The 26844-nt window shown below is 42.4% G+C and overlaps 1 protein-coding gene across 2 annotated transcripts in view; it reads left to right on the plus strand.

Moving 5' to 3' along the window:
* MTARC2 (mitochondrial amidoxime reducing component 2) overlaps positions 1–26806 on the plus strand; it is a 39517-nt gene extending 12711 nt beyond the window's left edge. Inside the window, exons 3-8 of one of the 2 annotated variants that reach the window (XM_022579260.2) lie at positions 2107–2269; positions 3255–3395; positions 15798–15859; positions 15933–16004; positions 16925–17063; positions 21421–26806. In XM_022579260.2, coding sequence (XP_022434968.1) covers positions 2107–2269; positions 3255–3395; positions 15798–15859; positions 15933–16004; positions 16925–17051 — 565 coding nt within the window. In that variant the 3' untranslated portion in view covers positions 17052–17063; positions 21421–26806. Of the gene's footprint in view, positions 1–2106; positions 2270–3254; positions 3396–15797; positions 15860–15932; positions 16005–16924; positions 20693–21420 lie in introns of those variants that run through there. The other variant, XM_089907008.1, reaches the window with a different exon arrangement.
* The last annotated feature ends 38 nt before the right edge of the window (positions 26807–26844 follow it).

A 26844-nucleotide genomic window follows, 5' to 3' on the forward strand; every position in this document is an offset into this window, starting at 1 on the left:
ACTTTTTGATGAATGATTATTAAGTGCCAAAGATCACAGAAGGGTTCAAAGGATGAGTGAAATTATTATAACTCAACTTCTTCCATTCCATCTATTAACACAGTGTATCCTTAGTTCTCATTATAAGGAAAAAAACTTAAAAAAAATATGAGATGATGACTGCTGACTAAACTTGTAATCATTTCACAATATATGTAAGTCAAGTCGTTATGCTTTACACCCTAAACTTACGTATGTCAATTATGTCTCAATAAAACTGGGAACAAAAGTTAAAAATAATTTTTAAAATGTGGACCATAAAAGAAGCCCTTAATCATTTATTTTAAAAAAAGATTGTTTTTAAAAATAGATATCAAACTAGCCTGGCATTGGGATTCCATTGCATACTTTTAAAAGCATAATTTTATTTTATTTAATATAATTTATATATATTTATAATACTAAGACATAATATATAAATTATGATGTAATTTTATTTTAAATGTTAATATTTATAATTCAATGGAAATTTAATCTTTCATAACAAATTAAACTTATAAAAAACATGAACAGACCTAGAGAATATCATACTAAGTGAAGTAAGACAGAGAAAGACAAATATTATATGCTAACATGTATGTGTGAAATCTAAGAAATAATACAAAGGAATCTACATACAAAACAGAAACAGATTCACAGACATAGAAAACAAACATTGTTACCAAGGGGAAAGTGAGGGGGAGAGGGAAAAATTAGGAGCGTGGGATTACTAGACACAAACTATGGTACATAAAATCGATAAGCAACAAAGATTTACTGTACAACACAGGGAACTATATTCAATATCTTGTATGGGGACTTCCCTGGTGGTCCAGTGGTAAAGAATCCGCCTTACAATGCAGGGGACTTGGGTTCGATCCCTGGTCAGGGAACTAAGATCCCACATGCCACAGGGCAACTAAGCCCATGTGCCACAACTACCGAGGCCACGCGTGCTGGAGCCTGCGCGCCACCACTAGAGAAGAGAAAACCCACGTGCCACAACTAGAGAGGAGCCCACGCACCACAACGCAACTAAGACCCAACGCAGCCCAAAATAAAATAATAAATTAAATACATAAATAATAAATAAATCTTTAAAAAAATTTGTATAAACTATAATGGAAAATAATCTGAAAAAGTATATATAAAACGGAATCACTTGCTGCACGTCTGAAACTAACACAATATTATCAATCAACTATATTTCAACTTAAAAAAAAGAAAAAAGTTTACACGCCAACTTGTAATTCTGTGAGGGGTACATAGCTTGTATCTTTTGGGGGCACTCAAGCAAAAAATCCTTGAAGACCACTTTGTTATCTGGTGGAATCTGTGTCCACCGTGTGAGGCAGGCGGTATATTATTATCTCCAATTTACAACTGGAGACAGAAGGTCAGAGGAGTTTAATGATTTGCTAAAAGTCACAGACTAGAGATGGCAGAGTTGCAATTTTTTTTTTTTTCCGGTACGCGGGCCTCTCACTGTTGCGGCCTTTCCCGTTGCGGAGCACAGCCTCTGGACACGCAGGCTCAGTGGCCATGGCTCACGGGCCCAGCCGCTCCACGGCATGTGGGATCTTCCCGGACCGGGGCACGAACCCGTGTCCCCTGCATCGGCAGGCGGACTCTCAACGACTGCGCCACCAGGGAAGCCCCAGAGTTCCAATTTTAACCGGGTCTTGCCAGGCTCCAAGCTCAGGGTGCCTTTACCACACTCCAAGCTCAGAGTGCCTTTACCACACCACCGTTCTTCTCCCCTTCTGAAAGTAACCTAAATCCTTGCTACTCAAAGTGTGGTCCGTGGACCAGCAGCCTGTAACTTGTTAGAAATGCAGAATCTCAGGCTCCAGCCCAACCTCCTGAACCAGAATCTGCATTTCAACGAGATCTGTGTGAGTTACAAGCCTATTAGGGTTTGACAAGCTCTTCCCTGCTCCCTCCCCCTCTGTTTCTGCCCAGCTTTGGCCCACAGACCACTTACTGGTCTTCTGGGAGAGTCAGGTCCCAGCAGCACTTCCCTCTTGACCCCATCACTCGGTGTGTTGATGAAGAAAGTAACCTCACTGCTCTCTGTGACCCTTCCAGGGTTTTTGGTCTTGACATCCAGGGCAGGGACTGTGGTGATGAGGCTGCTCAGTGGTTCACCAACTTCTTGAAAACAGAAGCTTTCAGGCTGGTTCAGTTTGAAAAGAACATGAAGGGAAGACCATCAAGCAAAATTTTCCCTTCTGTTGGCCAGAAGTACCAGGTGAGCTTGCAGAGACCTGCCCTTCACTTCTGGCTTCCTTCTGGGTCCACAGAGAGCCTCTCTTGGGGCCTCAGTTAGGAAAGTGTAGAGATGGTCCAGGGGAGTGGTACTGAGGGTGCTCCCTGGGCAGGTATCAGGGATGGAGAGGGAAGCGGATGAGAGCCTGGTGGGCTCTCCAGGATGCATGGAGGATGGAATATGGGAGGAACTGTGGAGGGAGAAGCCAGGGGTGACTCCCAGGGAGATGGGGACTCAGGAGAGGATGGGCTGGGAGGCAAAAGTGAAGTTTGATTGGGACTAAATTCAGGTTTCCTAAAAGCACAGAAGCAGACTTTCTCCAAGTCCTCCCTTCACAGCCAGTGGGGTGTGGTTGTTTCCGGGGCTGAGAAGTCACCTCCTCCTGTGTCAGCTACAGCCCCCAAGCCAAAGCCTTTCATTCTGCTGTGAGATGAGGTTCAAAATGCACCTCGGGAAGTCTCTCCTCACGATCCCTGAACGAAAAGTTCCTTGAATGCAGGGGTTTTGATCTGCTGTGTTCACTGCTATTTCCCCACCTAGGACAGGGCCTAATATACAGTTGGTGTTTAATAAATGCATGTGAGTGAATGGTGCTGCTGAAGGAAATCATGGCTAGAGTATAGCTGATTGGCAGGAGACCCTTGCCCTGTCCGGTGGTGGTGATGATGTGGCAAGGGGCTCACTGCTGGGCGCCTGAGGAAGAACAAGAGATGTGGCTGGAGGGTAACACTGGACCTGAGCCTGGCTGCTGCCTTCAGTGTGTGGATGAGGAGCCCCACCTGCGTCCGGGGTGGGCAGGAACCCTGACTTGGCCGTTTCCAAGCCCTCAGTGTCACCTATCCTTCCTGAGCACCACTCTCCCCTTCTGCACTCAGGTGGTTTTTCTTCTGGATTTTGCTTAGTTGTGCAGTTGGTCTGAGCCATTCCATGGGCAGCGAGGCATGATCATGCTGTGTCCTTGGCACAGGTGGCCTACCCGGACTGCAGCCCCATCATGGTCCTCTCAGAAGCCTCCCTGGCAGATCTGAATACCAGGCTGGAGAAGAAAGTGAAAATGGACAATTTCAGGCCGAATATCGTGGTGGCAGGCAGCAATGCCTTTGAGGAGGTAAGCGGCTTGCTGCTTTTACGCTTGATGCCCAGATGTGCTCCTTAGGCAGTGCCAAGTCAGGCCCTCTGAGGTTGGCAGCTGGGGAGGCTTCCTCCAAAGATCACCTTCGCCTTGTGTGGAGTTGTTCACTTATTACTGCTGCCATCACCTCGCTGGCCTCAGGGGGCGCTGTTCACTCTCTTCAGTGCTCAGGCCCCAAAGCAAGCAATGGCAACTCCAAATTGTAGCAAGTCTGGGACAAGGCTAGAATGTCTAATCATAGCTCAGAGATAACTAACGGGAAAAAAAAAAAAGATGAAGAGAACAGCCATCTCTCCTTTTCCTGTAGCATCCAGGGGTGCTCAAATATTTGAGACTTCCGGAAGCCCCAGACCCCAAAGTGGAGCCCCAGGAGGATATAGGAGATCTGCCTGTGAACCAGGACCTGGGGACATTCCATGCTTGGCCTGAGTTCTCTCCTAGAGGACCATATACTCCCCTATGTAGTTGAAACTAGAAATTTCCACCCTCCAAAGACTCAGCCCCTTGTAGCCATAAAAGGACAGCCACATCAGAGCCCAGTTGTAACCTGCGATCTGTACAAGAAATACATATAGCCGGGTGTTGCTCTGTAATGAGAAGGACCAGGAATCATATTGAACATTGGGAGTCAGCTCAACTTTGTAAGCACTGGAAATAACAACAACAAATACCATTTGCTGGGTGTTTACTGGGTGTCAGGCACAGAACCAATGAATGGCTTCATGCAAATTACTTAATTCGATCCTTAGGATCAAAGCCTACAGTCTGTGAAGTCTGTACTATTTTCTCCTTTTTAATAAGGAAACAGAAGCTTGCAGGTGTTACACAACTTGTTAGGCGTGGAAGTGGTGCCTTTGGATGAGAACCCAAAACTTGCAACTCCAGCTTCTGAGGAGCAGAGGTCATGGTTCCAGTCTAGAGATTCCAAGTAGTTAACTCTGAGGGGAGAGGCTCTTGAATACCTTATCAATTCTTTGCTCCCTTGGGTGACCACACTTTTTTTGTGTGAGTGAAATGTGCCCCTATTTGCTGGTAAAAGTTGCATTTTAGGGTAAACCTTTGCATGGAGGCTAGTATAAATCCGTGCACATGGAGGTACTTCATATTACTTGATAATGAAAAAAATAGCAAAGTATACAGAAGTTGTCTACTTGTTGATATTATCCTGTTGTTTGTTATCTAATTTCTTTAATTCCTCTCTACATTTTTAAAAAATGTTTTTAAATTGATCATCTATCATGGGCCGGGCGCTGTGGTCCATAATAAGAGCCCTGGATACAGAGATAAAAAGATATAGATCCTGCCCTTCAGAATTTCCCAACAGGAGAAGAATGGCTAGGAGGCAATGACAGCCCAGCGTGAGGAGTACTTTAACGCACTGCTTATCAGGTGCCAAGGATGCTTAGAAGTAGGGATGCCTAAATCTGCCTGGAGAAGGGGGGTGTGGGGTCAGAGAGGGGTCAAATCAAGCTACCCAGAAGCCATGCTGCGTAGCTGTGTGTGCTGACGAAGGGGAGTGAGGGTCATGGTGGGTAAAGGAGGCCACCAGTTAGGAAGCCTAAAAGCACGACAGGCCATTATATTAAGGGTGCCTGGGAGCATTTCAGAATCATAGGGACACTGGGGGTAAAGGAGAAGCGGCAGAAGGAGGGTGGACCTGGAGCTGCCTGAAGGCCAGCATGCCAAGGAGTTTAGATTTTATACTGTGGTAATAATTTTGAATGAGGAACTAATTATTGTTTGCATTCATCCAAGAAATATTGCTGAATTGCATGGTATTATGATTTGCACGCTGTGACTCTGGCCACTCTCTAGAAAGTGCATGGAAATTTAGGGAAACTGAGGCAGAAATATCAGTGCCATGCTTCATCCCCAGAGGGATATTAGCAGGACTTACCTGAAACCTGCATCAGAATCGTGATATGCCTGTGACTGTGTCGGCAGCACCATCCCAGGTGAATCTTGTGCAAACAGTGCCTGAGGAAGCACTGATTTAGGAGAGGTGAGGGGGTAAGGGTTATGGAGGGGGTGGGAGAAAAAGAACATTCTCAGACCATCAGCTCCTTGAGAGAAGAGACTTGATTTCTCCCCAGGAATAATCTAGATTTGGTGTGACCTGAAGTGGATAAAATTTGACGGTGCTCTTTAAGAAAAGAAAATATCAAAACCGAAATGAAGTGCAGGGTCTCGAAAGGGTCTGGGGCTTGAGGCTCAAGCCTCATTAGCAAAATTCCCAGTAAACCCAGCTATTTCTCCCCTGTTCTCCTTTCCCATGCAAATGAACAGAGGGTACAGAAGTATGGAGTCATTAGACACTTGTTAAACACCGAATGAAATTAGACTCAGTGTTAATAATGCAAGTTACTAAAGACTGATTAGAAATTAGTCCAGGAAGCAAATATTCTTGCACAGGACTCCTGTAACTGGCCCATTCTTTTCTGAGAAACTTTCTTTTAGGGAATACAGTTTTTCTTGATTTGTCTCCACAGAAGATAATAATTTTAGTTTAAGATCTTGAACCAGAGGAATAAGAAGAAAAGATAATCCATTCCCGGCTAAAGAATTTTTGCTTTTCTGTAACTTGTCAACTAAGAATTCTTGCTCACCTCTAACTTGTTAAACTGAACCTAAGGCTGATGTAAACCTAACTGTATTCTCTTAGGCAATTTGAGTGGGTGGAGCCTTTTTTTTTTTTTTTTTAATGTTATGTGACCTTGTGCCCCCAAGTCTGTTTGTTGTTTTGGTCCCGCATTGTGATGGATGGGCTTACAGAAATAGTACATGAGGTAGAATACTCTTATTTGAATAGAAGAGTCCTCTGGAAATGCACATTAAAAAATCTTTACTATAAAATGATGCTAATGTTGCTGATTCATTCTCCCTTAACTTAAACAGACAAAGAGTTAAGGGCCTGATGAGTTAACCTGTCTACGTGGCACCATCACACAACTATAACCCTTCCAATCAGTGGGACTCTGTTAAATATTAATGTAAAATGATAATGCAGATAAATATTTCATAGACTAACTAATAATAAAAAATATAGCAAACCTAAGCATGGTACAAAAATTCAGGCCATTATCTATTGCAGAATCAAAGAGTGATAGGAGGATGCATTGTGCAACATTTACTCTTTGTGACCCAAGGCACTTTGTACGTTTACTGTGTAACTCAGAATATGAAACAGATTTTAAAAAGCGGCTTCCTTTGGTCTAGTGTAGTGTGTTTGAACTCTGGGAACGTAGAGCAATCAAGTTTGAAAGTAATAAAATTGACCAATCCTTCTTATCTCTAGCTGACCATTTCCCATATACACCCTGCCCTCACACGTGTAGCCTCCCCCATTATCAACATCACTCACTAGAGAGATACTTTTTTTTTTTTTTTTTTTTACCAAGGATGGACCTATACTGACATCATAGTCACCCAAAGTCCATAGCTGACCTTAGGGTTTACTCTCGGTGTTGTGCGCATGTGGTGGACTGCAGGGGCTCCCCTCATCCCTTTATGGCATGCCTTTCAAGTAAGGGGTCCCGTTTTCATCTGGGGAGCTTTTCTGACATCCCCACTTTGATAGGAGCCTCAAGCAAGGACCTCAGGTAAATTAGTCCTGATTTCGAAAAGCTAACATGATGAGCACATGGGAGACAGGAGTCCTGGGTGGAGGGAGCAGTAATACAGTCACATTCCTGAAGAATTTGCCAACGGAGTTAGTGCCTTTACTTAAGGAGATCTCCTTATACATTTGCTTTTTTTGTTTCCGTCTCAGTAACTCGAAATATTTGCCACAGAGACTTTTAGGGGCTGAGAAAGAGAGAACAGAAGCATGTGAAGCCAAACCCTAGAGAACTTTGGCCCTTCTCATATAAAGGACAAATTGGAGGACGCTTCTTTGGGCTTCTTTCTGTACAGCCTCACAGAGCCCTTTCCATCACTGCATCCACGCAGTAAATAAAACACCCCTGAAAGCCCGCGGCAGGAAGACAAGTGGACTTAGAGTGGGAGGGAATGCGTAGAGATCAGCTTGGGCTGTGGTTCCCACACTGGAACAATCCCCACCTCGGGTCCCAGTTGCAGTTTGGGCAGAGGAGATTTTTTAAGCCCCCTGGTGACTCTGGCTTGAGCCAGGGCAGAGACCCTCTGGCCTGGGGTTTTCCTTGGGAGCAAGGTGATAATCAGATATGTCTGACTCCTGGCTGGAGACCAGGAGGGCCACATGGTCCTTCTGTCTCTGTGAGCTTGACCTTAACCTCCTTGAGCATCATTTTCTGATCTTAAAGTGGGCAAGTTTTACTAAAGGATTTTAAAGGTTCTTTGCAGCCCTAGAGCTGTACAATACCTGTTGCCTTTTTCTTCTCTCTGTTAATGTGAGTGTGTGTGTGTGTGTGTGTGTGTGTGTGTGTGTGGTCAAAAAGGCACTTTACCACAAAGGTCTCTCAGACCCCCTCTCCGACATGACCTCTTTTGTTGGCTTTTTTTTTTTTTTTTGTGGTACGCGGGCCTCTCACTGTTGTGGCCTCTCCCGTTGCGGAGCACAGGCTCCGGGCGTGCAGGCTCAGCGGCCATGGCTCACGGGCCCAGCTGCTCCACAGCATGTGGGATCTTCCCGGACCGGGGCACGAACCCGCGTCCCCTGCATCGGCAGGCAGACTCTCAACCACTGCGCCACTAGGGAAACCCATGTTGGCTTTTTTTATTGAAGTATAATTGATTTACAATGTTGTGTTAGTTTCTGGTGTACAGCAAAGTGATTCAGTTATACACATATATATGTATATATATATTCCTTTTCATGTTCTTTTCCATTATAGTTTATTATAAGATATTGAATATAGTCCCCTGTGCTCTACAGTAGGACCTTGCTGTTCATCTATTTTATACATAGTGGTGTGTATCTATTAATCCCAAATTCCTCATTTATCCCTCCCTCCCTTTCCCCTTTGGTAATCATAAGTTTGTTTTCTATGTCTGTGAGTTTATTTCTGTTTTGTAAATAAGTCCATTTGTGTCATATTTTAGATTCCACATGTAAGTGATGTCATATGATATTTGTCTTTCTCTGTCTGACTTACTTCACTTAAGTATGATAATCTCTAGGTCCATTCATGTTGTTGCAGATGGCATTATTGCATTTGTTTTCATGGCTGAGTAATATTCCATTGCATATATGTACCACATCTTCTTTTTCCATTCATCTGTCAATGGACACTTAGGCTGTTTCCATGTCTTGGCTACCGTGAATAGTGCTGCTATGAACACTGGGGTACATGTATCTTTTCTAATTAGAGTTTTTCTGGATATATGTTAGTTGGCATTTTTTAAAACAAACACTAATGTTGCACATACTATATTCCAACTTTTAAAAAAACGTAAGTTAACAAGCACATTTTAATCTTCCTAACAATTGCATGAGGTCTATTTCTCAAGACTTGCCTCACTGTGATTTTTCTCATTCATCCTTGGTCCTGAATGCACAAGCCCTTGAGTATGTAAGATCTTGTTGAACTGAATTCAACAAGGGGCAGGGATTTGACCATTGAATTTTGTTCATCATATCTTACCCACCTCTAAGTATGTTATTTTTCAGATCAAGGAGGAAATAAAAGCCTTCGATGACAGTAGTACATGGGTATTCCCTTTGAGCAGGTATGATCACACAGACATACACATCTGAACATCACGAGTAGGGAGTGGCCATTTGCTTTACAAAACACCCCTAGAGATGAGCCCATCGAATACAGATGTTGAAGCAGAGAAGGTATTGTAGAGGCGGGTAGGAGTCATCGTATGGACCCCTCCCCCCGCCCCGTATACCCAACCCTTTCCCTCTGTGTCCTCCGGAAGGCTGTGATTCACACACCTGGACCCAGATGCTGAAGAGCAGCCCAGGCTGCTGCCTTTGGGAATCGGGGCTGGTGGCTGCCTCTCCCAGACTCTGCTATTGGTGGGTGTGGGACCCCCAGCATCTCAGTCAGAAGCTGAACCCCAAGGGGAGACTAGGATCTCTTACTGTCCACGAAACACTGGAATCCTCAGGACTCTAACCACCCTGAGAGGAGCCTGGTGTGTGGATGGGACACGAGCAGTCACATCAGCCCCGCAAACTATCCCTCCTTGAATACGCATCAGAGAGACAGAAAGAGCCACATCTCAAGGTCTCTTCTTTCCTTTTTTGTTGCCTGTTACTGGTGTTCCGAAAAGTAGGTGACCCCTCCAGGGAACAGAAGCCTGCTTTGCTGGCTTTATCCAGCTTTGGGACGTCCTTCCCTTCTGCCTGGATTTTTCAAGTCCAAGTGCCTCCAAAGAGCAAATTCCTCCTGGCACATTTGTTATGCATTTAGGTTAACAGAAATGTATCTCCCGTAATTCTGTAGGATGTGAGGATGAAGTGATTTACTTCTTTGCACAGGGTTGCTCAGACACAGGGTCAGGAGAAAGCCTTGAGGTCATCTGGAACCAGGGCTGCAGAGAAGTAGAAAGCTTCTTAATGATTTAATTCAAGAATCTTTTTAAGATACAGTTAATTTTTTTCGGATTATAAAAGTAATTTTTTAAAGTACCACATCCTCTGTATACAGTTAGAAAAATACAGAAAAATTTAAAGGAGTAAAAATCCCTCACCATCCTACTGTCAAAAAGTAGCCAGCAATAACATTTTATTGTGTTTCCAATATTGTTTGTATGATATTGTATAGATAATTTTGAATCCCACCATTTTCACTTAATGTTATATGGTAAACACATCTCTATCTTTACAAATTCCTCGTCAGCATAGTTTTCCTAGTTCCATATTAGTTCATCACAGAACTAGGCAATAACTTATTTAGCCATTCCTGTATAATTGGGCATTTAGGCTATTTTCCATTTCCCCTTACATGAATAATGAACAGCTCTGTAAAACAGTCTTTGTCTACATTTCTAAATTTACTCTTCAGAAATGCTGAATCAGCACTTTAAAGGCACTCCATATACATTGCCAAATTGCTTTGCAGAAACCCTGCACCAATCTATATTCCCACAAGCTCAGTGGAAGTATGCCCTTTTTCTTGTACTCCTGCCAGCATTGATGCCTATAATCTTTACTTATCTGGTAAATGAAAAGTCACGTCTCATGTAAGTTGGTAATTCTCAGTGTATGGCATCCAGTGTTAGTCAGTCTGTGAAGGAAGTTTGACCATGAGGTAGAGTTTTACTTAAGCTAAGGAAACATTTCTTGCAAGTTCATATCATAACCAAGATTCTGGAACATTCCTGTTGATAACAAACATTTATTGAGGGCTTCCTGGGTGCTAATCTCTAGGATGGATGCTAAGATTATCAAAGTGACCTCACTGTGTCTGCCTGCAAGGGTCTCAGAATGAAGCAGGATGTAGGGCTCAGTAGGAGAAGGGTTGTGGTACTGGGAACATAACCATGTTATGTTTCTCTAGAGCCCAGAGAAAGGAGCACTCAGTTCAAAGTATGTGTGTGTATAGGGATCTCGTTGTAGGAAGAATGCCATGGGGTTTCTTTATAGGGAGATTCGAACATGACATTAGAGAATATCATTTTGCTTGTGTACCTTAAAAATAGAGAAACAGATTTTGATTTGAGATAGCTTAACTGTGCGGTGTAATGGGAAATATCTATTCGGTCTTTGGCCCCTGTTCCTGGCACAGCTCCTAAAACCCTTGGAATTTCCTGACTGACAAGGGTGACAGGAACGTTTTTTGTTAATAACAAGCCCCTTTCAATCACACCTAAGTTTATGGTAATGAGGTGAATGTCAGGATGGGTGAGGCAGGTAGATAGCTTCAGGAGGGAGCTTGGTCAGCAGAAAGACCAAGACATGATTACAGTGTGGAACTTTCAGCCCCACCCCAGACTTCCAGGGATGGGAGAGGGGCTGGAGGTTGAGTTTAATGATTTAATCAATCATGCCTAAGTAATGAAACCACCATAAAACACCTAAACGATGGGGTTTGGAGAGCTCACTGATTGGTGACACATTAGGGTGCTGGGAGGGTGGTGCATTTGGGGACAGCACAGAAGCTCTGCCTGTGCTCTTCCCCCATACCTTGCCCTGTGCATCTCTTCCATTTGACTGTTCCTGAATTGTATTCTTTATAATAAACTGGTAATAGTAAAGCACTTTCCTGAATTCTGTGAGCTCTTCTAGCAGAATATGGAGCCTCAGAGGGGGTTATGGGAACCCTTGATTTATAGCTGGTTGGTCAGAAGTACGGGAGACTTGGGACTTGCTGCTGGCATCTGAAGCGGGGCAGTCTTGTGGGACTGAGCCCTGAACCCATGGGGTCTGTGCTAACTCAGAGCAGTTAGTATCAAAATTGAGTTAAACTGTTGGACAGCAGTGAGTGTCAAAGAATTGCAGAATTGGTGTTGGATAAGACACCATGTATTTGTTGTCAGAAAGAATCTGAGAAACTTTCTAGACTAAAATGATGTTTTTAAATGTGTCGTTGGGATTATAATGCTTCGTATAAAAAGTAAAATGAAAAAAATAAAAGAAAAATTTATTACAAAAAGCAAATAATACTATTGAAACTTGAGAAGCCTTCCAAATATATTGCTATAAATATATACACACAGGTATTTAAACAGATTTGTTTTACATAGATGGAATCATCCTACATGTAGTATATATGTGTAGGTGTGCTTTTTTCACTCAGCTTGAACATATTGAACATTATTCAGCGTGAATAAATGGAGGTTCACACCCTCCTTTCTAATACCCAAACAGTAAGTCTGCATGCATATAGCCAGCCTCTAGTAGATAACTTTCTGAGCCTATGGTAATCTTGTCCAGTCATTGATACCAAGCCAGAAAATTACTTAAAGATTTCTAGACAAAAATTTTGTTTATTTACTTATTCATTCCTTCGAATTATCCCAACATAGCCTAAAACTTCTTCTAACAATTGTATGTATGACACAGTATAATGAACTGATGAGCAGCCATTAAAGAATCAGGAGCAGCGGAAGGAAAGCACCGATCATGTATCTGAGATTTGGGAGGGGAAGGGCTCAGGTGGTAGTAGGCGGGCAGGACCTGGGGTATAGGTGCCCAAAGGCTCTGTAGCTGTTGGTCTGATTAGAACTGCTGATCTGATCTGTGCTCCTCAGGAGAATTCCTTTGTAGACCATGGAACAGCAGACCCACTCAGGCTTTTGCCCTCTGTCTTGCCTTCTTACTTTCAAATGTCTTGTCTGTCTATGGTTAGTTGGTTATTCAAGAGCTTACCTGGGCCTACATTCTCACCTGGCACTCTCCTTTCTCTCTCTCTCTCTCTCTCTCTCTCTCTCTCTCTCTCTATATATATATATATATATATATATATATATATATATCCATAGAAAAATATGGAATATATAGATATATATCTATTTCCTCTCTACAAATATATGTATATATCCATGTATACATGTGTATGTATAGCCACAAGTATATATGTATATAATCATAGAACATATATAGAGAGAACCATAACATATACAGAGAATGATGGATAAATATTCTCTCTATATAGCTATTCCCTCTCTCTAAATATATGTATATAGCTGTGTATATATAGCCATATGGAGAGAGAGAGAGAGAGAGATTCATCTCCTGGCGCACCTTTAGTGTTTTGCTGGGCACATGTCCATATGCACTCCAATGAAGGTCTCCAATAAACAGACATCCTCCCCTGTGCTGTTCTGTGTGTTCCTCAGCAACGACTCCAAACCCTTCTTTTATGTCTTTCTCTGGATTCTTCTTGTGATAGGAAACCATGTAGTCTTAATTTAGTGTTTACAAAATGCCTGCAAATTAATAGTAAATTCTCAGGATTCTTCCACAGAGCTGAGCCCTTTATGTATAGTACTTTCCCCTTTCTCCCTGCTTTCTTTCCTCCTTTTCTTTCTTCTTCCATCTCAAAAACTCCATGGTTTTTTCTGTGTTCCCTCTAAATGGCCTGGATTTTGCCAGGCTGCAGAGAGGCTTCTTACCAGCAGGGGGAGCTGTAAGCTCTTGGAGCTGTTTCTGTGCTTACGGAAGGCACCTCGGGTGTCTAATAGAATGTAATGGAAAATTTAATTTCCTATATTCTTTAATTTAAATGTATTTTTCTACAATTTAAAATGCATTATTATTTTCTCTAATAACATAATTAATAAGTTCATTTAACTTAATTTGCTTAGTGCATTTTGTTTTTACTGCAAATAAGGCTTTACACCAAAAGGCTGACAATCAGATCAGGATGGGTGATGTTATCATATAAACTGATTAATATTTTAGGAGGTAATTAGAACTGGCATTTGGGGGGCTTCAGACAATTCATATGAAAACGTGTAATTTGTTATTCTAAACTGGGTACTTCAGTTGTGTAATAGCGTTAAGAGCAGATTAAATGTCTTGTTAAACTAGGAAACCTAACTGAACTTTTCAGACTTCCTGCTTTATATCACAGTCACGAGGCCGACTTTCCACAGATAACGCTGTTTTGAAATATGAGATTGCTCAGCACTTGTAAAAAGAAATTGAACGTTGGCGGGGGTGGGGTGCTACTTGGAAAGCTGAGTGGGGGCGTGCTTCGGCCCGGGCTGCCTGATGGGCTCACGTTCCTGTGGCCGCAGCGCCCTCGTGTGGCGACGTGCGTCCAGTCTTTTTAGCCGCTTCCAGGCCAGGGTACCACAAGGCCCATCACTTCCCGAGGCAGGAGCTGTTATTACTGGTCATATTCCACCTTCCTCCAGGAGGTTAGCTAGGCACTATGGCTGTCTTGCAGTTTTGCGTTTGAACATTGCTTGTAAAAAGTCCTGGCTAGGCTATAGAGATTCCATTTTATGTTATGTGGGTTTGCCTTTTACAAGGGTTACACAGTTCCCCCCTCAACGGGTTGTTTGGAACGCAGAGTTTATTTCCACACAGAAACAGTTTCATAAATGATGGTTGGGAACCCAGGGCGTTCACAGAGACCTCCTTACTTCAGTCATATCCCGCAGGAGATTTCTGAGTTGGGAAGACCCAGTTAGGTACTGGACTTCCTTTTGTGCCTTTGCTGAATCACCCCTATAGGCCCTGGGGGGTTAGTGTATCCCTGAAAGAGGACCCTAGCATGATTGGAGCCTGGTCATCAGTGGGGAGGGGGAAATGTTACATGAGAGGCCCCACCCCCTGCTCTGCCCTGCTTCCTGCAGGGACAGACTGCTCTCCTCTCCTGTCCTTGGGGGAGTGAGCCCAGTGGGTGAGAGGAATAGATGCCTCATTGCCTCACTTGGAAGCTGATTTCTCACCAAATCCGTTAGACTCATGGTCTCCGAAAACCTCACTTGGGTTGAGATCAGGGAACAATTTTTCAAGGGTCATTTTTTTTTGCATCTTGTTATAAGTACTGTTGGTTTATGGAGCCTGGAGTGAAGCCCCAGTGAAGCCCCGATGCCTCCAGCCTCTCCTCCGGCAGCCTGGACAAAGGATTGTCCTGTGAAATTCAAGCTTTGCAGATAGATGGCTTTCCTGTTAGCAAGAGAGAGCTGTAACATACCCTCCTCGTATATATATGTGTATATGTGTGTGTATATGAATGTGTATGTGTATATATGTGTATATAATGTAATCTGTATAACCTCCATATATGTATGTATATATGTTTCTATGTGTGTGTGTAGATAGATATATAGATGGGTATAGTTAGAAGCTGGGTGGTTAAAAGTCCTGCTTCAGAAACAGAAAGGTTTTCAAACGTAGCTGCTGCAACCCTGAAAAAACTTTTTAATCTCTCTTTGCCTCCTTATCTTTGTGTAAAAATGGGAACAAAATAATACCTCCCTCCAAGTCGTGAGGTTTGATGGAAGCTCTGAGACAGACGTTGGCAGGACCTACCATGGTTCAAGGGTGGGAAAGCAAAGCAGGGCCAGCGGCCATGACTGGCCAGAGCCGGGGGCAGGCTGCTGCTCTGCGGAGGTGGAGGTGTTGGATGGATGAGACTCAGAACTGACTTTTCTTGGGTCATGTCCCACTTATCAAAGAACCATCAGATTGTAACTTGGCTTCCATTGTAGCTTAGCAAGAGGAAAGAGTGGGCAGTCTTGCAAGCTTTCCGCTTCTCATTATCTATCATTAACTTGACCTGGAGTTGTTTACAGTCCTCATGGCAAACTACCCCCTAGAGAAGATCTATTTTTGCTGTGCTGAAAGGGGCAGGCTTCTGAGACCAAGTCAAGAGCTGGATCCTGGACTCACCAACACACTGCCTCCATTTGAGTCCTTTTTGGGGAATACTTCGTGGCATCCTCTTGCACTGCTTTCTTCTGCTAGCTTCATAGGACCAGCCAAAGAATAAACTGCTATAAAGACTGATGAAGCCTTAATTCAAAAAATACCTTTTTCTTTTCTCCTAGGACACCTGGGGTGAGCTCTTCATTGGCGACGTAGAAATGAAAAAGGTTTTGGCTTGTCCCAGGTAAGGACTCTCTGGCGCGTGGCATGCTCATTGGTTCTTAACTGTCCCCTAACCCTTTGTTATTGTGTGACAGGTGCATTATGACCACGGTGGACCCAGATACCGGAGTGATCAGCAGGAAGGAGCCGCTGGAAACCCTGAAAAGGTAGAACATCCACGTGTCCAGTGTATTTCTATATTATCCCCATCCTTGGAACCGCTTGTGGCTGTAGGTGCTCTGTCTGGGCACCTCTCTGCTCTCTGCTTGTTTTGTGTCTGTTGTTTAATGTACGTGAGTACTTGTGGCTTTCTCTTTTTTTTCTAGATGGGTCTTCGAGTGCTTTGGACACATTTTTAATTGTATAATCCTACATTTTGAAATTTTCGTCTCTCTCACATCAACTTTTTTTTTTTCTTTCGGTATGCGGGCCTCTCACTGTTGTAGCCTCTCCCGTTGCGGAGCACAGGCTCCGGACGCACAGGCTCAGCGGCCATGGCTCACGGGCCCAGCCGCTCTGCGGCATGTGGGATCCTCCCGGACCGGGGCACGAACCCGTGTCCCCTGCATCGGCAGGCGGAATCTCAACCACTGCGCCACCAGGGAAGCCCTCTCACATCAATTTTTAATAACCTTTCCATGTGTATTTCCAAATTAAGACCTCGAGTCATTTTATTTTTGTTGCAACTCACATTTATTTGATAGAATCAATGTCAAGAGTATGAGAATTGTTGCGGAAGCCTGGAGTTCAGGGCAGGTCCATTTTGAGATTGTACAGGCATTTATTTCCATGAGTTGTGAAGCTGGAAGTACACATGCAAACAAAGTATTTATTTTAAGCAACACATACAAGTTTCTTCTTTTGGGCTCAAAACAAAGCCATAGAAAAACTGTTCAGATTCTCAGGATACTTCTAGAAAAACCAGGATTATTTGCAGTTTGACTAATTGCCAAGACTTCTCTGTCTACATTTTAGAAAAGGCTTGCTGTTTATTTATAGAGAACCTGAGAATGAACGCTTGAATTCCACTGAGAGCACTTAGGTTATTTCCTCTGTGTGCCTAAGGGTGAATTTTTGCTTCTTTCAGCTACCGCCTGTGTGATCCTTCCGAGAAGCCCATTTACCAGTCATCCCCACTTTTTGGGATCTATTATTCGGTGGAAAAAATTGGAAGCCTGAAAGTTGGTGACCCCGTGTACCAGATGGTACAGTGACAGATCCACTAGGTAAAGGGCAATCTTTGCTTCTGGAATGCAGTGCCTTGATGCCATGGCCACATTTTCTTGTGTTGAGATGTTTTTACGTTTTGCTGCTTTAATTCTTGGGAGAAAGAACAGTTTGAGTTCTGATCTTTGGAGCTGGAAAATGCCCCTTATTTTTATTCCCCGCAGCAATCAGCATTCTTGCAGCCTCCTCCACCTCCCTTACCCATCCAGTTATAAAATGTGGATGCAGGAGCCCCAGCAGAAAGACAGGTTTGGGTCCCAGTTCATTAGGGAACATCATGAAGGAATAAGAAAGTGAAGGTGAGCGGCTCTGGAGAGTTCTGTATTTATTTTTTGTGTCTGTGATAGAAAAGTGAAGGTGAAATGTATAGACTATTCAAAGTCAACTTGGGGGAAATATGTTAAATCAAATGCTTGTTATCAAATGTATTTTTTTTATTTTTTATTTTTCGTGGTACGCGGGCCTCTCACTGTTGTGGCCTATCCCGCTGCGGAGCACAGGCTCCAGACGCGCAGGCTCAGCGGCCATGGCTCACGGGCCCAGCCGCTCTGAGGCATGTGGGATCTTCCTGGACCAGGGCACGAACCCGCGTCCCCTGCATTGGCAGGGGGGCTCTCAACCACTGCACCACCAGGGAAGCCCGTATCAAATGTTGTTTTAAAATATGGTTTACAGTGTGAAAAAAATCAGTTCAACAAGGTGCCTGGATTCTGAATCTTAAGGAAGAAAATAGTGTTTTCACGTTGAGTTCATTGGGCCAAATAAAATTCAGACTCCTGGAGCATAATGCCTACCCCCCAAATTATTGGAATGGGAAAGTCAGTCAGAGGACTTCAAATTGAAGATTATAAGTAACTCTTCTCATAAAATCTATAACCCCGATCTTAAAGTCCCTTCATCTCCAAAACTCTTGACCATTCTTCTCTTTAATTCTGACCTGGCTTTCACAACTTCTTGCCTGACCATCCTTCAGGACAACGTGGCACAGTGGTTTAGACAGTCTAGATCGATCCTTAAGCAGACTTGGGTTTATAATCCTAGCAGTTCCCTTTCCTGAGTTATTTAATCCCTCTATCCCTCTAAGCCTCAGTACTCTTACCTGCACAGTGGGAGTAAAAATAGTACTCACCAAAACAACCAATACAAGTTATTTTGAGGGTTAATTCATATGAAGTTGTAGCATTGCATGGAAGGTGGTCCATAAATATTAGCTACGATCTTTATTGTCATCATTGCAACAAGTACTCCATGTAGGGCCCAGTCTCAGGTGCCGTAGTGAATAGAAAGATGAGACAGGCTGGGCAAAAAAGAAAGAAACTTCTCCTGGCTATGGTCAGGCATGTACATAACCATATTACATCTTTCATATTACATCATACATACATGTTACATATTACATATTTCATCAGTCTGAGGATGCCTATCTTCCCCACATTTTAAAACCTCTGAAATCAGAAAGCTTCTTATAACATTTCAGGGTGTCTTCTAGAAAAACCTTGGTGTGCACAGAATAATATATCTTAGGGTTGATGTATCTTGGATTTGATGAAATACAGTAAATGCTAGAGAAAAAAATTGTGAAAGTCCCAAGTGCCTACCATTTCTAAGAGCATCTGGGGAAAATGGACCCAAGCCTGAGTCATCTAGCTTGAGTGGAACTGATCCTGTGTCCCTGATGGCCAGGCCGCCATTCACAGGACCTGGACGGGTACCTGAGCCAATATCTTTCACATGTTGTCTGCATTTGAAGGACCCATTGGCCTCTGAAGTACCTTAACAGTGAGGGGTCCTCCGTATTGCTCAGTCTCAGACCTCCTCAAAATCAGATCCTGTTGTGTTGCAGTGGACGGAGGTGAGTCCCTCCGTGTCCCACCCGTGTTTCACTCACATTCAGCCATTTCCAATCATCTTAGCTCCCAGAGCCCTTGTGTTAGAAAGCGTAAGATAATGTATTATCTTTTGTAGTCCTTCTAGGGTCTCTATGAGATAGATGTGATAACCAGCATTTTCCGGGGCAAGAAACAAAGGCTCAGATAGGTCAGCTGACCAAGAGGAGGCTTGAAGCCTATTATAGGTTCTTGAAAGTTAGTTTGCCGGTAAAGGTCGCTGTGGAAACTGTGTAAGTCCAAATCATGATCAAAACGGTGCGTTTGGAAGATCGTCCTGAGAGCCATGTGTGGAATGGACAGGAGGCAGGTGAGAGGGGAGGGGAAAGGCCAGGCAGGGGTGACAGCATGTGATTTAAATGGGGTGGAGGTCACGGGCGTGGAGAGGCAGTGTGGCGTGCCCAGATGCTCAGCATGACATGCGTGCTGTTTGCCCTTTGGTCCTAAGCTTCTTTTCAGCTTTTTTAAAATCACTTTTCAGCTTTTTTTAATCACCACTCCCCTGCCAAACCCTGAGCGCTTCCCGATGGCTCTGTCCTGCTTCTCTGCTCTGAATATTCTTCTACTCCACGAGTTCCCTGAGGGCCAGCCCTTCAGAGTCCCATCAGGGGAACATGGTCATCCCTGCTGCCTGCCCCCCAGGGCACCGAGAGGTTTCCTCTCTGGTGGGCATTTGTGTTGGGCTTTAAAAATAACAACGTTGCTCCCCTGCTTTGATTGTGAGCCTACTGTAGTTTCTGATTCTGGAGGGTCTCCTTTATCCAACAGGTTGGTTAAAGCCATTAAGAAAAATAGCTGTTAATAGTTGCACCAGGGTTACTTGAGTTGTTTTTTTAAATCCGTTTAAAATATAATTATACAAAAGTTTATCTGTTCCATTATAAATGCAATTCATGTTCATCACAGCAAATTTAGAAGACACCAGAAATGTAGAAGAAAAAATCACCCATTGTTACCATTTGTAAATTTTATTTTGGTTTGTTTTTTGTCTGTTTAAGGTAGCCATGATCTATATTATATCATGATCTGTATGATTATATATCATATGTAATGCAGATATATATTATATATAATTTATATATATACAAATATGTATCTGTCGACTGAAGAAAAATACACAACCTAAAAGTTGTGAGTTAAGTCTTATTGGGGGATTTTACTGAGGATATAGCCTGGGATACAGCCTCTGAGTTAGCTCTGAGGAACTGCTCTGAAGAGATAATGGAGAAGCCAGGATATATATGAGTGTTTTGCTGGGGGAAAAAAAAAATGTAGTTGAACTTCAAAAGATGACTGCTAATCACAAAGAGTAGACATCTCAAGTTAATGATTTTAGTGCTTTTCTGCCTATGGGAAGGTGCAAGAGTCTGGACTCATTGCAATTATTCCTTAGTTATGCACCTTAATGATCTAGGGCCAGTATTCAAAGCACGGAATGCTTTCTGTTTTTCTCCATCCTGAATTCTCCTCAGGGCACACCTTCCTTGGGCTTCTGCAGTTGCTGATGGCTTGATCCTCATAGAACCAGAATGGTGGGCAACATTTTTTGTTTACTGGAAGGGCAGGCAACATTCCCTGCCCACATATCATATGATAATATGTACACACACTTATGTATATCTATGAAGTATGAGCTTATGAATATGTATCTATGAATTACAAACTAGGTATCATAAACACTTTCATAGTCCTCCAACCTATTAAAATGTCATTAAAAAAATAAATTTATTTATTTATTTGGCTGCGTTGGGTCTTCATTGCTGCGTGCAGGCTTTCTCTAGTTGCGGTGAGAGGGGGCTACTCTTCTTTGTGGTGCGCGGGCTTCTCACTGCGGTGGCTTCCCTTGTTGCGGAGCACGGGCTCTAGGCGTGTGGGCTTCAGTAGTTGCAGCACGTGGGCTCGGTAGTTTTGACTTGCGGGCTCTAGAGCGCAGGCTAAGTAGTTACGGTGCACGGGCTTAGTTGCTCTGCGACATGTGGGATCTTCCCGGACCAGGGCTCGAACCCGTGTCCCCTGCATTGACAGGCAGATTCTCAACCACTGCGCCACCAGGGAAGCCCTAAAATGTCATTTTTGATGGCTTCATAACATTACGTGACACGGTTTAAACACCATTTTACAGTATTTGACACTCGAACTATATCCAATTTTGTTATCAATAATATTCATTTTAAAATTGTTTTTCTATAAGTTAGGTTTCTAAAGGTGGAATTATTGCCTCGTGGGGTGTAGGCATATTTTTTAGCATCTTGACCAATTGCTTTCCAAAGGGTTCTTCTCATCTGCACCCCAACCTGTCATATGAGAGAGAGATCCCTGGCTCTGGCCTTTGTCGAGGTAATTTGGTACAGGACATAGTTTATATTTTGCACATTTTAACCTCATAAGTGACTGGTTTGTGCATGTTTGAATTATTTATGACTGGTAAGAGAAACAGCCAGATAAGTAGAGATTCTTACAATTTTTTCAGGTTTCAGCATCCCGGAGGCACTGATCAGGATTTTAATGAACACAGCAGCACCACCTGGGCAAATTCTTATTACCCATCCTATGACCATCTTCATCGTAGAAATGAATCTCTTTTTGGAGTTAACGGATGCTCTGAGTTAATGCAAGGAAAGTATGAGAGGTGATTTGGGAATAATAACATATGTAGATTTTAGAAATGAAGACTTTTAAAATAAATAAAATTGCCGATAAAATTAATGTTATGGTAGCTACTGCACTTCTCCAATCCCTGACATTATTAATATTGTTGAATAAAGAAAGTCTAAAGGACAAAATAATGCCATTTGCAGCAACATGGATGCAAATAGAGATCATCATACGAAGTGAAATAAGTCAGAAAGAGATAAATACCATATGATATCACTTATATGTGGAATCTAAAATATGGCACAAATGAACTTATCTATAAAACAGAAACAGACTCATAGACATAGAGAACAGACTTATGGTTGCCAAGGGGGAGCAGGGAGGGAGAGGGATGGACTGGGAGTTTGGGGTTGGTAGATACAAACTGTTACGTTTAGAATGGATAAACAAGGTCTTAACATATAGCATAAGGAATCGTATTCAATATCCTGTGATGAACCGTAATGGAAAATAATATAAAAAAAGAATGTAAAAAAAACGTTTAAAGAATCAGCTAAAAAGCTACACAATGTTTTTGAATGTTTATATTTTATTACCTATCATTCTGTGTTTTAGGAGACATGGGAAACATCAGGTTTCCCGATATGCCTTTACATGTTAACATGCAAATTCCTATTAGTGACATGTTAACACACAGATTCTCATTGGTTGGTTTTTACATCGCTATTGAGTCCTGTTGACTTTTTGCTCGTGTGGTTTTGACCCCACCATTATGGAATCGGGTTTTATTTGAGAATGGAAATTATTCCGTAGACTTTGCTTCTATGTTTGATTATGCCTCTATTAAGCCAGGTAAAGGTAATTGTAACTGACAGATACACCAAGTACGAATTCTAAGTACGATAAAGAAGAGAATGGGATTTGAAAGAGAATGGAATTTTGAGAGTAGGAGGTTGGAATCACGAAACTATTCTATTAGATGCCAGTGATTTTTGAACTATTTTGGTATGACTAGAGTAAGAATTCTCACTGATGTAATATGAGAATGAATGAACTCACAATTCTGTGGTTTCTTTCATATTAATAAATGTGATTCTCAATTGTACTTTTTCTTTGGTATTTCTGAGTCTGCTTCCAGGGCTTTTCTCATTTTGTATTAAAGCTTCAGTCGCTGTCATTCGTTGTTCTTTACCCTTTCTGATAGACTAGCAGAGGTGCAGTCGGACTCCACAGATGTTACCTCCTGTCATTGGTGGGGTAGGGCCATCATAAGCTACACAGATAGCCCGTCTGAGGTGTGATGGCCAGTGACTGCCCGGGGACCGCCTGGTGCCCTGTGAAGAGCAGCTGTTCCTTCCTTCTCCACTCTCCTTCGCTGGGTTCTGGGCCTGAAATTCACCTCCACTCCCAGTACCCTGTGAGGTAAAAGTGTTCACTTAGCTATATCCCTGGGTGAAGTTTGGAAACGATGAAATGGAAAAATCATGCTCACTTTAAAGTCAACCGTTAAAGTAGAGAAACAACTTTTTTCCTGTTAAATTTCCAAAGAGAAATTAGGGAGGGAAGTAAACAGAAGTAAACAAAATTTAGTGCCCCTGAGCTGCCCTTTCTGTGGAGCACGTGGAGCTCAAGTCCTGGCTGTGCTGCGTTGTGTTGCTTCCCCTCTGCCCCCCTCCATGGTGCACATCACCACCAGTCAACCTTTCTTCTGGGGAAGCTAGATTCATTCAAGCCCCTTCTTCCTCCAGCTCATTCCTGGAAGAGGCCAGATCACTGAAGAGCCCTAACGGCTGAAGCAGCACTGAGCTCTGTACTCTGAACTCAGTTCCCGGATTTCACAGGAGTGGGGAGGGAGGGCATACCTGGGGCAGGAGGAGAAAAGGTAGGACAGATATACTCTGTTTAGGCCTGAATATTTATGGTGGGGAACAACATCCAAGGACAGATCTTTGCTCAGTACTGAAAGGCCCTGAGGTGTGTTGCCATCTGGGGAAAGAGGATTTACTGTCCTTTGGAAACTGACCCTTCTGTGATGTGAGACACCCTCTCTCTGCATGGATGATTTTGATGAGGTCTTGTATCGTCCTGGCCCGTGTGCTGAGCTGAGCCTGAGAGCAACTCTCTCCTTGGCCAAACCTTACTCAAGCTCCTCTGAGCCCTCTTCTCGACTGGGCCTCCACCTTGTCTATAGCCTTGTCAGACCTGCCTAGCTCAGTTTTAACAAGAATCCTGCTGAGCCCAGTTTTCGAGAAAATCCCTACCTTTGATGTCTCCGCTTAGTAATTTTTCAGCCGCTCACTCCCTCCCTGTGCTCCTTGGCTATAGATCCCCAGATGTCTCTGCTGTATTCAGAGTTGAGCCCTATTGTAATGACCTCTATTAAAATAGTTTTCTTTTTCTAATTGACATACAACATTGTATTAGTTTAAGGTGCACAACGTAGTGATTTGATATGTATACATATAAATGAAATGATATTTGTATATATAAATGAAATGATATGTGTGTGTATTAATGAAGTCAGAATAAGTTTAGCGAACATCCATCACCTCATATAGTTACAATATTTTTTCTTGTGATGAGAACTTTTAAGATCTATTATCTTAGCAATTTTTAAATATACAATACAGTATTGATATGTATGATCACCATGCTGTACATTACATCCCCAGGACTTATTTTTCTTATAACTGGAAGTCTGTACTTATTGACCACCTTCACCCATTTTGCACATCCTACCCCTATGTCTGGCAACCACCAATCTGTTCTCCATATCTATGAGCTCGGTTTTTTAGATTCCAATTATAAGTGAAATCATACTGTATTTGTCTTTCTCTGTCTGACATATTTCACTTAGTATAATGCATTCGAAGTCCATCCATATTGTCACAAATGGCAGGATTTCCTTTTTTTTATGCTTGAATAATATCCCATTGTATACATATACACCACAACTTTTTTCTCCATTCATCAGTCTATGGACACTTAGGTTGTTTATATGTCTTAGTGATTGTAAATAATGCTGCAGTGAACCTGGGGGTGTAGGTGTCTTTTCACGATAGTGATTTTGTTTCTTTCGGATGTATACCCAGAAGTGGAATTGCTGGATCATTTGGTAGTTCTATTTAAAAAATTTTTAGGAACCTCCGTATTTTTTCTCAAAGTGGCTGCACCAATTTATGTTCTCACCAACTGTGCGCAAGGGTTCCCTTTCCTTCACTTTCTCCCCAAAACTTATCTCTTGCTTTTACAATCATAGCCTCTTTAACAGGTGTGATACCTCATTGTGGTTTGATTTGCATTTCCCTGATGATTAGTGATGTTGAGCATCTTTTTATGTACCTGGTGGCCATCTGTATGTTTTCTTTGAAAAAATGTCTATTTAGTTCCTCTGCCCATTTTAAAAATTGGCTTTTTTCTTTTTGCTGTTGAGTTGTATGTGTTCTTTATATATTTTGAATATTAACCCCTCATCAGATATATGATTTGAAAATATTTTCCCTCATTATATGGGTTGCCTTTTCATTTTGTTAATGGTTTCCTTTGCTGCACAGAAGCTTTTTAGTTTGATGTAATCCCACTTATGTATTTTTGCTTTCGTTGCCCTTGCTTTTGGTGTTAAATCTAAAAATCATTGTCAAGACAGATGTCAAGGAGCTTACTGCCCATGCTTTCTTCTAGGAGTTTTATGGTTTCAGGTTTTATTCAAGTCTTTAATCTATTTTGAATTGATTTTTGTGTATGGTGTAAGATAGGGTGGGAAGAGAAGTTTCAGTTTCATACTTTTCCTAACACAATTTATTGAAAAGACTATCCTATCCATTCCGCATTGTTTATGCTTGGCTCCTTTGTTGAAATTAATTGAACAGATATGTGTGAGTTTATTTCTGGGCTCTCAGATGAGCAATTCCATTGATCTATGTGTCTGTTTTTATGCCAACTCTATACTATATTAATTACTATAGCTTTGTAATATAGTTTGAAATCAGGAAGTGTGATGTGTCCAGGTTTGTTCTTCTTTCTCAAGATTGCTTTGGTTCTTCGGGATCTATTGTGGCTCCATGCAAATTTTAGGATTGTTTTTTCTATTTCTGTGAAAAATGCCATTGGAATTTTGTTAGGGATTCCATTGAATCTGCAGATTGCTTTAGGTAGTGTGGTTATTTTAACAATATTAATTCTTCCGATCCATGAGCACAGACCATCTTTCCATTTATTTGTGTCTTCTTCAACGTGTTTTAGTTTTCAAAGTACAAATCTTTCACCTCTTTGGTTAAATTAACTTTTAGGTATTTTACTCTTTTTGGTAAGTTATAAATAGGATTGTTTTCTTAATTTCTCTGATAGTTCATTGTTAGTGTACAGATATGCAACTGATTTTTGTATATTGAGTTCGTGACCTGCAACTTAACTGAATTCATTTATTAATTATAACAGTTTTTTTTTTTTTCTGTGTGGAATCTTTAGGGTTTTCTAAGGCAGCTGGACACTGGGAAGGCCACGCGGTGCCCGCCCGCTCCTATCTCCAGGAAAGGGATCTGCCCGCTGCCTGATTTCTAATTTCAAAATTATGTTTTCCCTGCAAACATTTTTTGTTTATTGTAGGTTAAATAACCCACTGATAAATGGAATATTTATAAAAGGTATGGAATATTTATAAATGGCATATTTCCTGCCATATCAATAAACAAAGGATGTCACAGTCATCAACGATTGCAACTCTCCAACGTGAACCTGTGAGCCCTGAGGAAACTCAGGGCTGAAGAGGATCCCTGCCGTCTAGCAGCCATCAGACTGCAGTCACTCCCTGCCGTGAGCCCTAGGAAACTCAGGATGTAAAAATACAGGATCCTGGCCCAGATAGCTGAGGTGCATATCAAAGGAATGATTTCAGTGAGCCTGGTCTCCTGCATCTGCCCATACATAGAAAAGGGGTAAATTCCTTAACTTGAGATAACTGGTTTTCTTTAATTAACAATAATCTTATGACATTCCACACCACCTGCCCTTTGTTGCCAAACTCCTATGTATCCTTGGCTGCCCCCTCGCCTCCTCTGAGCAGTTTCCAGAGTTATCTGAACCTCTGTCTCCCAGGCTGCAGTCCTCATTTTGCTCCAAATAAAACTTAACTTGCAACTTTCACCTTGTGCATTTTTTTTAAGTCAATGCCACAAATATGTAAATAAGTAAACTGGTCACTTGTAGCGATCCTGGGGGAGGGCACGTCGCCGAGTGGCCAGCAGGCGGCGGAAGTGGAGGCGGCGGCGGGCAGTAGACCGCGGAGCAGCCGAGACACCAC

Source organism: Delphinapterus leucas, chromosome 1 (assembly GCF_059928025.1).
Source record: "Delphinapterus leucas isolate spDelLeu-1000000601 "Yukka" chromosome 1, BTC_Dleu_Yukka2, whole genome shotgun sequence".
NCBI lineage: Eukaryota > Metazoa > Chordata > Mammalia > Artiodactyla > Monodontidae > Delphinapterus > Delphinapterus leucas.